Genomic DNA, 12,147 nt, shown 5'->3' on the forward strand with positions numbered 1-12,147 from the left:
ATTGGTAAGATCTTCACAGTAAGGGAATTCTTCTGAAACTCTGCTTTGAGAGAAGATTAATCACTTTGGTCAGATTTATTTATATTAAGGTCAAAATGGATATAAAAGGAATTCTAATATTTTAATTATGATTCCTCTGTCATGATTCCTTATAAAAAGTTCAGGATTATTTGATTATGCTCAGAAATTAAATATGAGGAGTTATATTGAGGTTTTCATTTTGGGCAAGATTCCTACTTGCTATCTTTCTCCATTTATATTTTGAGATAACTCTGCAGATAGAAAATGTCAGATACTTATACAGGTCAGAGACAATGGGTCTAAAGTAACATTTTTCCTTAAACAAAAATGTAATTGTTCTACCCATAAGGTAATGTCATTGTTCCAGTGCTTTTCTTGAGCTTTTAACCAGGGTTGAACTTACTGTTCTTTTGGGGAAAAAAAGTGGCTTGCAATTTTTCCTGATACCAGTCAGAGGTTTTTAGTCTAGAATGGCCTGACTCTCCTAATAGAGTAACTAAGGGAATCAAGGGAGTCACTCAAAGCCAGATGTACTGAGGAGTGCCAGATGCATATAACATAGTCACTTGAGGAGGGAAAAAATTCCTTTTACCTTTGTTTGGGACAAAAGGCTCTTTTCTCAAAAAGCCTTTTATGCTGGATATCTTCCATTTGTCCTTCCAGGTCACTCTCTACTTTTCTCTACCCATATTGCCTGACAGAAGATAGATATCACAGCCAAATGGTCATGGGACAGACATGTGCAAGGAAAATAGCACAATAGGGGAACATATCTGCCACATGGCCATAAATATCAGAATCACTTTCACTCTGTCCTTAGTACACTTGTATGTCATATAATCAGTGGATTATATACAATGAGAGTTATACATTTTGTTTACCCATTTACCAGTTAATAGACATTCTGATTGTTTACAGTTTGGGGCTATTATGAATAATGCTGCTATAAATATTCATGTACATTTATTTGTGTGAATGCATGTTTTCATTTCTGACCGATAGATTCCTGGAGTGGAATTGTTGGGTTATAAAAAATATATATATTTAGCTTTTTAAGAGATAGACAAACTACTTTCCAAAGTGGTTGTATCATTTAACCTCATCAGCAGTGAATGAGGGTTATAATTTCCCTACATTCTCACCAACACTTGGTATTGCCTGTCAGTAGTGCCTGTCTTCTTAATTGCAGCCATTCTAGTGAGTGTGTAATGTTACCTTTGTTTTTCTTTAACTTTTTATTTTGAAATAACTATAGATTTACATAAAACTGAAAAAATTATACATAGAGAACTTGTGTAATTTTCACTCAGTTTCTTCCAGTGATTACATCTTACATAACTAAAGCACAATTTTGAAACCAAGAAATTGACCTTAGTACAATGTGTGCATAGAGTTCTATTATCACATCTGTAGATTCATGTAACCAGCCCCTCAATCAAGATACAGAATTATCCTATCACCACAAAGCTCTCCCTCATGCTGTGCTCTTATAGTCACCTCCACTCCCTCCCATTCCAAACCCTTGGCAACCATTAATCTGTTCTCCATCTTTATAATTTTGTCATTTTGGGAGTGTTATATAAATAGAATCAATGTGTGTGACCATATCAGATTGGTTTTCCCCCCCACTCAGCATAATGCTAGAGGTTTGTCAATTTTATTGAACATTTCAAAGAATTAGCTTTTTGTTTCATCAATTTTCTGTTTTCAATTTCATTGACTTATGCTCTTTATTAGTTCCTATCTTCTGCTTGTTTTGGGTTTATTTTGCTATTCCTTTTCTAATTTCTTAAGGTGGGGAGCTTATATTACTAATTCTAAACTTTTCCTATTCTAATTTAGTGTTATAAAAGGTCCTTGTCAACACTGCTTTAGCTAGATCCCATACAATTTGACATGCTGTATTTTAATTTTCATTCAATTCAACATATTTTAAAAATTTCCATTGACATTTCTTCTTTGACCTATGAATTACTTAGAAAAGTGTTGGTTAGTGTCTGAGTGTTATTGATTTCTAGTTTGATTCCATTGTGGCCAGAAAACATACTGTGTATGACTTCAATTCTTTCAAAGTTGTTGAAGTTTCTTTTATGACCCAAGATATGGTCTACTTTGACAAGTGTTCTGTGGGTCCTTGAAAAGAATGTGTATTTTCTTGTTGGTGGAGTATTCTGTGAATGTCAATTAGATCCTGTTAGCTAATATTTTTCTGCATCCTTGTTGATTTTCTCTCTAGGTGTTCTATCAATTTTCAAGAGAAGGGCATTGAAGTTTCCAACTATAATTCTGGACTCGTCTATTTCTTCTTTCAGTTTTGCTTCACATATTTCAAAGTTCTGTTGTTTGGTGGTAGGTATGCATTTAGGGTTGCTATGTCTTCTTGTTGGATTGACTCTTTTATCATTACCTAATATTCCTCTCTGTCCCTGATATTCTTTGCTCAGAGTCTACTTTATTTGATATATTAATACAGCCAATTCTGCTTTGTTTTGATTAATGTTATTATAGTATATATTTTCCCATCCTTTTATTTTCAATCTATTTTTGTTGTTTTTGAAGTTAGTTTCTTATAGATAGAATATAGTTGGATCACCACCCCCCTGCCAATCTTTCTTTTAATTGGTGTATTTAGACCATTTACATTTAATGTAATTATTGGTATGTTAACCTGCCAATTTACTTGCTGTTTTATGTTTGTTTCCTCAGTTTTTCATTTCTCTGTTTTCTTTTACTTTTTTCCCTGTGAATTAAATGCTTTTTAAGAATCCCATTTTAATTTATCTAAAGTGTTTCTGAATGTATCTCTTTGAATAGCTTTTAAAAGATTGCTCTAAGTGTTACATCATACAAACATACTCATCACAGTCTACTGGTGTCAACATTTTACCAGTGAAAATGTATAGAACCTTAACTTCCTTTAAGTCTCTTTACCTTCCCATTTATAATGTACTTATTTTAAATATTTCTCTATATCCATTAACAACCACATCAGACAATGTTATCATTTTTGCTTCAACTGTCAAATATAATTTAGAAAACTCAATAGAAAGTCTATATATTTATCCATATTTTATTATTTCCATTATTCTTTCTTTCTTCTGGGTATTCTAAGATTCTTTCTTTTATAATTTCCTTTTTGTTTCAAAAAGTTTCTTCAACCATTTTGTTTAGGTAGGTTTGCAGGTGACAGATTCTCTTAGTTTTCCTTCATCTGAGAATGTCTTTATTTCTGATTCATTCCTTAAAGATGTTTTCACTGGACACAGAGTTCTAGGTTAACAGTCCTTTTCCTTTATATTGAAAAAGGCTACACTTCCTTTGACCTCCATGGTTTCTGATGAAAATAAATCTATTGTTACTTGATTCCCCCCCACCCCCCTTTATCGGTAAGGTATCAGTGCTCTGCTTTCAAGAATTTGCCTTTAGTCTTTAGAAGTTTGATTATGATGTGTCATAGAACAGATTTCTTTGTATTTATCCTGTTTAGAACTCACCAGCCTCTTAAATATTTAGATTTATAACTTTTGTGAAATTTGGGAAATTTCCAATGATTATTCCTTTGAATATATTTTTCAGCCCTACCCTCCTTCCCCTTTTCTCTTGGACTCTGATGATGTGAATGTTAGATCTTCTGTTATAGTCTCACAGGTCCCTGTGGCTTTGTTCATTTTTTTAAAGCCTATTTTCTCTCTGTTGCTCAAATTGGGTAATTCTGATTCTATTTTCCAGTTCATTGATTCTTTCCTCTGACCTCTCCGTTCTGTTGTTGAGCCCATCCATTGAAGATTTTGGTTTTTCAAATTTTGGTTATTATATTTTTCAGTTCTAAAATTTCTATTTGGTTTTTCTCTGTACTCCTTTTATTTTGGTGAGACGTTCTATTTTTCCTTTTGTTCCAAACATGTTCATAACCGCTTGTTAAAGAATTTTTATGATACTGCTGTAAAATCTTTCCCAGCATCTGTGTCATTTCCGTATTGGCATTTGTTGTCTTCTCATTCAAGTTGAGAGTTTCCTGTTTCTTGATATGATGAGTGATTTTTAAAAATTTTTATTGTATTCTAGACATTTGGGGTATTATGTTATAAGACCTTGGATCATGTTTAAATCTTCTGCTTTAGCAGGTCCTTCTGATACTCTGCCAATGGGGACAGTGAGCTTTCCAGATAATTATTGCCAGGTGGGGTGTGACTCTATTTGGCCTCTGAATACAACCTAGAAGGGAGGGTGCCTTGTTACTTCTGGGTGAGGGTGGAAGTTCAGTCTCTCCACATGGCCCCCACTGACACTCTGGGGATGGAGAAGATTATTTACTGTTAGGTGGGCATAAAAGTCCTGCCTTTCCACTAGTCTTTCATTGACACTGCTCTGCCTTGGAAGTAAAAAGATGCTTCACTGCTGCCCCCCACAAGGCCTCCTCTGACACCACCTCAGGAGCAGAGATAACTTGTTAATGTTGGGTAGGAGGGTTGGAGTCCAGGCTCCCACAAGAATTCCATGGACACTAGGTGGAGTAGGTCTTGTTTCCACTAGGTAGAGATAAAAGTCCTGGATCTCCAGTAGGGCTTCTCTAATTATCCCAGCAGCAAGCTGCCTCTGGAAGGAGATGCACTAGAATCTCTGAAGTCTTTCTGATCCTGTGATTCTGAACTTTGCACAGGGGAGAAAGTGGTGATTTGGATTTGTTTGAGGCGAAGGAGAGATAGTTGTCTATGTGTGAGGGAGTTTTGTAAAAGCACTGCCCCGGCCCAGCCTTTGCCTTCTGAAACCCTAGGTGGAGTTTTTCTTGAGTCATGTGTGAAACTGTAGAGAACATATTTTCAGGTTTCTGCACAATTAGGGCTGTCTGAGCAAAGAAAACTGAAGCCAGGGTTAAAGGATAAGTTTTGACTAGTCACTTGAATAGCCAGAGATGTGTGAAGAAATTTGGAGACTTATTCCCCTGTGTTTGCATTTTAAAGGGGTGTGTGTAAAAGGACTCAGTTGCTTATTTTCCAGAGGTCTGTAAATGCCAAGGTTTCTCTCAGGAGTGGAGGAGGGAAAGATGTGGACTATTTAAACTCCCATATTAATAATTTTGGGGTTTCTCTTTTGCATGCAAAACTCCCTTATGAGCAGGATGTCATCTGGCTCTCTCATTGTGTTGCTTGTATTGGGTATGGGAATAGGCACATCTATTGCTGTAAGTAATAATAACTGTGATATGAAGTTTCTGTTCTAGAAACTTTATATTTGCTTTCAGGATAAAGTGAAAAAATATAGATATACTCACCACAAATGGGAGGATGCACTCATGCTGATTTTGTACCATGTATAAGCTAAAAAGGGACATGCGGCTGGGGCCCATCAAGCTGCAGGCTAGAGAGAAAAAGTTCTGCAGAGCCTCACAGAGGTGGGAGCAGATGTCAGCCCAGGACGGTAAGGAGATATGCACAATGAGAAGCCTCGGAGGTTGCTGGTAAATCTGCGTAGAAGTGGAGGGCCCTTTACTAGTAGTTCGCCCATGATACATGGCAGCCAGATCAGAGGTGGAACTGCAGCAACCACCTTGATATTCTCTACACCTATAGGGAGGAAAGACAAATCACTGGTTTTTGTAAAACTGAATTATATGCTCTGTTGAAAGTCCAAAAAGAAATCACTGGGTATTAACTCAAGCTTCTCTAGGCAGGCTATCCCTTTTTTTTTCTTTTAATAAGTGTATGATATCATTTATGTGCAATGTCCAGAACAGGCAAATCCATAGAGAAAGTAAGTTAATGGTTGCGAGAAGTTGAGGGAAGAGGGAAATGGAGAATGACTGCTAATGGATGAAGTGTTTCTTTTAGGGGGATGAACATTCTGGGACTATAGAGTGTAATGGATGCCCACACTTGTGAATATAGTAAAAACCACTGATTTATACACCTTAAAATGATGAATGTTTTGGAAGGCTATCTCATTTTAATAGCACCCAAGGGATCTAGATATTTGCCTGTAATGCAAGGCTGAGAATGCTTAGAGATGCAGAGAACTAATAAAAAGTTACACAAAAGGCAAACTTCAGTCCCAGAGTAAGCTATATCCTTCATAAACTTTGTTTCTTTATTAGCATTTATTGTGCTGTATAGTAATTTGTTTCTGTGACTCTCTCTCCCACTATATTGTGAGTTTCCTAAAGGTGGAGAACCTGTTTTGTCAACTTTATCAGTGCTCAGCACATTGTTTTGTTTTTTTTTTGGTACACAGTAATTCTTAAAAATGAAAATATGACCATATTTTCCCCTTCAAGACCCTTAATGACCCTTCATGACATGACCTTCAGCTTTATTGGTCAAATTCCCAGAAAAATATATCTAACTAATACTAAATTAAAAAGATTTAAAAACCTAAAGACTATAACCACTGAAGAAATTTAATTGGAAGTCAATTATCTTCCCACAAGGTAAATGACAGTCAGAGGATTCCACTGACGTGTTCATCAAACTCTCAAAGATCAAGAATTTCAATCTCAATTTCTTTCAGAGAATAGGAGAGGGAACATTGCTCAATTTATTTTACTAGGTTTGAATAACTTTTGCTATCAAAATCAGAGTAGTATAAGAAAAAAATTATAGAATAATCTCACCCATGAACTTAGATGTAAAAATTCTAAACAAAATATAAGCATATTGACGCCCTGGCCAGTGTTCTCAGTGGTTAGAACATTGGCCTGAGCATCGAAGGTTTGAGGGTTCTATTCCAGGTCAAGGGTACGTATCTGGGTTGTGGGTTCCTGCCTCGCCCCCAGTAGGGGTGCCTGTGGGAGGTAACCAGTTGATGTGTCTCTCACATTGATATGTCTCTCTGTCCCTCCCCCTCTCCCTCCCTCCCTCTCTCTCTGAAAAGCAATGGAAAAATATTCTCAGGTGGGGATTAACAACAACAACAACCAACAACATATATAAGCAAATCGAAAACATTGATACATAAAAAGAATTATGAAAGAAATAAAATTCATTGCTTGCAGATAATATGATTGCGTATGTAGAAAATATAAAAGAATTTAGTTTTATCATTTTCTTCAAAAGGTCTTCTCACATTTTTTAAAATTTTATTCTTCAAGATTTGTTATTTTTAATGTTAATTACATAACATCTTTTTAAATTTTGTTTTTAGTTTGTTGCTAATTCGTAGAAATATAATTGATTTCTGTATATTGATTTTGTACTTAACAACCTTGCTATACTCTCTTACTAATTATGATAATTTATCTGTAGATCCTTTCAGATATATATTTTTTACAATCATATGCTCTGTGAATAATGACATGCATAAGATACATGAACAAAGTCAGATCCTAACAGCAAAAAGACTATTCATAACAGTCTTGCTCACAATTACCGCAAACTGCAAACAGCACATACACTAATCAACACTAGAATGGATAAATTATGGTATATTTACACATACAGCAATAAAAATTAGTGAACTAGAGTTACATGCAACAACATGGAGTGACTCTAAGAAACAATATTGAATAACAGAAGCGAGACACAAAAAATACAGATAGTATGACCATCTACATAAATTTTGAAAATAAGTAAAATAATTACATTGTTTAAACATGTGCACATAATGGTAAAACTGTTTTTAAAAAGCAAGGAAATAATTGTCACCAAAATTAGGGTATTGATTTTCTCTAGAAAGGAAGGAAGGTATTATGATTAGAAGGGACCAAAGGGGAGATTATTGATTTCAGAGAGAGGAAGGAAGAGGGAGAGAGGAGAAACATCAATGATGAGAGTCATTGATTGGCTCCCTCCTGCACGCCGCCTGCTGGGGATTGAGCCTGAAACCTGGCCATGTGCCCTGGCCAGGAATGGAACCTGAATCTCCAGGATCACAGGTCTATGCTCAACTGCTGAGCCACACTGGCCAGGCAGCATTCTATTTTTTGACCTTTACGGTGGTTACATGGGTGTTCACTTTTAATTTTTAAACTATGTTCATGTTTTATTAAATATAAAAATATTTCAAAAAGAGCATTAGGACAAACATTAAAAATATTTCAAAATATAAAATTATGTCCCAAACTCTGGGAACTAAAATTATTTTATAAAATTGTTTTATAGCTAAAGAATGCAGGGAAGATAAAAGCTTTTTTGAATTCCTCTGGGTCCAAGAGAAATATATTTATGATAATTTTCAGACACACTTTGGAATTTAAGATCTTTAAAAATGATCTAAGAGTGCATAAATAGATGTGTTCCTCAAAATGAACCTGTGAAGTTATTCCCTTTCAAACTTTTCTTTTTGGATAGTGGAAATCAGCATTTGTTCATTCAGTAATTTTTTACTGAGCTCCACTTACGTGTTGGGCAAAATGAACAAATAAAAGAATGAATATGCTAATCTGTTGAAAGCAATCTTGAACCAGAAATCCAAGTCAATGACTAAAATATTTGCCAAGAAAGCACATATCGTAAGTATCTTTTAACTATACTTTCATTTAAAGTTAATGTATGGGACCAATGTAATGCTGAACTTGAGGCTGACAGACAGGTTCACATAGACAAACAGGCACCCAGACAGAGGCCGTATTTAGTGTAGAACAAGCTTCTATTCCCCCTTGCCCATCTTTCCTCACATCTGAGAATCTTGCTGCTTTAGAGTATAGGCAGTTCTAACTCTTCATGGTTCCAACATATATACAAATCTCAAATCAAATATAGTTTAGTTAAATAAGACCAGTATCCATCAATACTTCAAATTTCAGTTACTGTAATTAAAACCACAATGAGGTATCACTTCACACCTGTAAGAATGGCTACCATCAACAAGTCAACAAATGACTCGTGCTGGTGAGGGTGTGGAGAAAGGGGAGAGCCCTGGTACACTGCTGGTGGGAATGCAGCCTGGTGCAACCACTATGGAAAACAGTGTGGAGGTTCCTCAAAAAATTAAAAATGGAGCTACCTTTGGACCCAGTGATTCCACTCCTAGGAATGTATCCTAAGAGTCCTGAAACACTAATCAGAAAGAATATATGCACCCCTATGTTCATAGCAGCACAGTTTAAAATAGTCAAGATCTGGAAACAGCCCAAGTGCCCATCAGTAGATGAGTGGATAAAAAAGCTGTGGGACAGTATGGAAGGACCTGGAGAAAATTATGCTAAGTGAAATAAGCCAGGCAGAGAAAGACAAACATCATGATTTCGCTTATATGTGGAATCTAAAGAACTTAATAAACTGATGAACAGAATAGATTCAATGACATGGAAGCATAGATAAGACTGACGAATGTCAGAGGGATGAAGGAGGGCAGGTGGGTGGAGGGGGAGAGTAACCAAAGAATTTATATGCATATATGCACAACCCCAGGGCACGGACAATAGTGGGGAGAGGGACTGGGGAGGGAGAAGGGATGGGGTGGAACAGATCATTGGGGAGAAAAAGGGACATCTGTAATATTTTAAATAAAAAAAAAATTCAAAAAAAAAATTCAGTTACCGTAGAATACTGTGAGCAATCACCCAAAGTACAAATCACAGCTGACTCTTCAAACCACAAATCACTACATAAATAACAGATACACATCATGATCAGTGATCAATTATGTCATTTCTTTCTAAGTTTGTCAGGGACTGGTCTTATTCAGTTTAAGTACAGCGAGCAAAACGTATAGTTATTTTACCTCCTTGTCGCCTAGTGATAAATCCACACGACACTTTACAGAATAGATAGCTCAAAGAGGGAATTGGCCAACAAGGATAAAAGAGTAGCAAAGGAATGGCAAGTGATATAATACTGAAAGTTGAGTCAAACGGAAATGGGATTATAGAAGAAAGAGCTGACTGAGAATATTGAGAATGACACTTGATGACTATGTAAACAGCCAAAGGAACTTAGTGAGGATGAACTTATCAACAAAAAGTGGTTCTGACAAAAAGATGTCCCACACAAAATGCCACTGCAAAAAACTTCATATTAGAGGAACTCTTGGAGATACTTTACAAAATTAAACCACAAAGGAAAAAGTGTTGGAAGCTGATCCAAACTTAGGAGTATAACAATTTACTAACGCATAGAACAGATGCTCGCTCTCTCCTAAGTTATGCCTTGAGAAGAAGACAAGCACAAGCACTATTATCAAACTACTATTGATAATTTTTACAAAGAAATAAAACACTTCAATTCTCAATGTTCCTAATGTTTTAAATTACAGTGTGCTAAATACATGCAAGTTTTATTATTTTTTTCATTTCCCTGTATACTTATAACTGACCGTTAAGAGAGTTTTAAACACTTGACAACAATTTTGAGAGGTCTTGGAACAAATATAATTTTTCCCATTGATTATTAAGATCACTTTGAACGGTTTTGGCTTGCGTAATCATTTTTAGATCCCACACTGTGTGCAGTTCTAAGGCTGTACTTTAAATGAGGTAAGAGACAGCTCTCTTCCCTATATCCTCAAGCATAATCAATTAGTGCTCTGATGGGTCTGGGCATAGTACTAAGCAGCATCTGACTATATCTGACCCTATCCTATACACTCCCGTTTTGCCAAGAACACTCACTTAACTGGTGTCCCCCTGCAAGCTGGTTAAACCTGGAACTGGGCCTTGAACCACCAAAAGCCATCAGGTTACTCCCTTACTAAAAACCCTTCAGTGGTTTGCAGTTACCCTTGGGACAAAATCCAAAATCCTTACTCTGGCTCCGAAATTCTGTATGTGTCTGTCTCCTTTTCAACTCTCCATCCTCACGCTATGCTATCCCTTGCCCAGCCCCCTTCCACCCCACCCCACCCCTGGAACCCCTTTCAAGTCCACAAATTGTGGGCCTCTCACTGTGGTTCCCACTGTCGTGTTCTTTTCTGAGCGTTCCCTTCCTTAATCCTACTCATCCTTTAGGTAACAGACTTCAGGTCTTAATAGTTTAGGGCCCCTTACCTGCCCTCATAAAAGCGCCTAGACCATGCTTTTATAGCTTTTGGGGCAATTTATGTGTGATAAATCATCCCATGGTTCTCCCTCCCGCAGCGCTAAACGCTGAATTAAACATTTCGTGGATCCTGAGCACTTTTGTCTTCTCGGATCCTCTTTTCATTAAAAAAAAAAAAAAAAAAAAAAATTAATAGATTTTCTCGGGCTCAAAAAATTTCATTTTTTCTGACGTAAAAAAAAAAATCAAAACATTTTCTTTGATTCTTTCATGTTTTCCTTCTGACTTTACAAGAAGGTAGAACATTTTCGTGGGCCCCTCAATGTGTCGTGGGTCGTAGGTCCACGCCTGACACGTGCGTGGCCAGTTCCCAGGCTTGGGAGAGCGCTCCCGGGAGGCAGTGTCCGCCTGACCTCTGGTCTCCTCAGAAACGTGTTCCCGGGGCTGAGGCGGACCCGCGGTGGGTTTTGGCCTCCGGGGGTCAGTCCCGCCCGGGGCCGGCGCTAGCAACACCGCCTGGGGGCGGGCGCGAGCTGGAGAAGCACAACCTAGGAGGTGGCTTCTGTTTCCCTCGCGTTTCCTCCGCGAGGCCCTCCTCAGCCCGTCTCCTGCCCCGAGGCGTGGAGAAGCGCCGCCGCCCTCCCTTTCTGTGCGGGGCAAAGACCCCATTACCTGGCCCTTCCGCTCGCCGCGCGCGCCTGCGCGGCGGCAGGCGCCCCCCTCAGGCCTGCGGCTCACGGAGCGAGGCGCTCGCCTCAGGGTCCACCTCAGGGTGCACCTCAGGACCCCGGTCTCCAAGCCCCGGGGAGCCGGGGCACAGCCCTTCCTTGGCCTTTGGTAGAGTTCTGGATCTCGGTGGAGAATAGATGCTAAACCTGTCACTTCCTCGTCAGTCACCCTCCCCTCCCCCACCCTCCACGAAACATTCCAGTGGCACTTCCATCGTGTTCTTGGCTTTAACCTTTCTCTTCTACCTCATTCACTCATTTATTGAGTCACTCATTCTTTTATTCAATGAATATCTATTGAGGGCACACCATGTGCCAGGCACTATGCTAGGCCTGGGGTACAGTGGACACGCAAACAATGGTCCCCGCCCTCATGGAAGTTAAGAGTTTAGCCTTCCCTCAGGAAGCTCTTCGAAGTCAATTTAAATCTCCACAGTTCCATGAGGGTCTGCTCCTCTCTCCTCATACTCATTTTTGTTTACTTGCTG

At 38.1% G+C, this 12,147-nt stretch overlaps 1 protein-coding gene across 1 annotated transcript in view; it reads right to left on the minus strand.

Annotated features, from left to right (window-relative positions):
- The window catches only part of M1AP (meiosis 1 associated protein), a 51,918-nt gene extending 46,370 nt beyond the window's left edge, over positions 1–5,548 (minus strand). The window contains exon 1 of the mRNA XM_016202510.2: positions 5,294–5,548. Within this exon, the coding sequence (XP_016057996.2) occupies positions 5,294–5,533 (240 nt within the window). The 5' untranslated portion in view covers positions 5,534–5,548. The remainder of the gene's footprint in view (positions 1–5,293) is intronic.
- Positions 5,549–12,147: the final 6,599 nt, after the last annotated feature.

Source organism: Miniopterus natalensis, chromosome 13 (genome assembly GCF_054644295.1).
Source record: "Miniopterus natalensis isolate mMinNat1 chromosome 13, mMinNat1.hap1, whole genome shotgun sequence".
Classification (NCBI taxonomy): Eukaryota; Metazoa; Chordata; class Mammalia; order Chiroptera; family Miniopteridae; genus Miniopterus; species Miniopterus natalensis.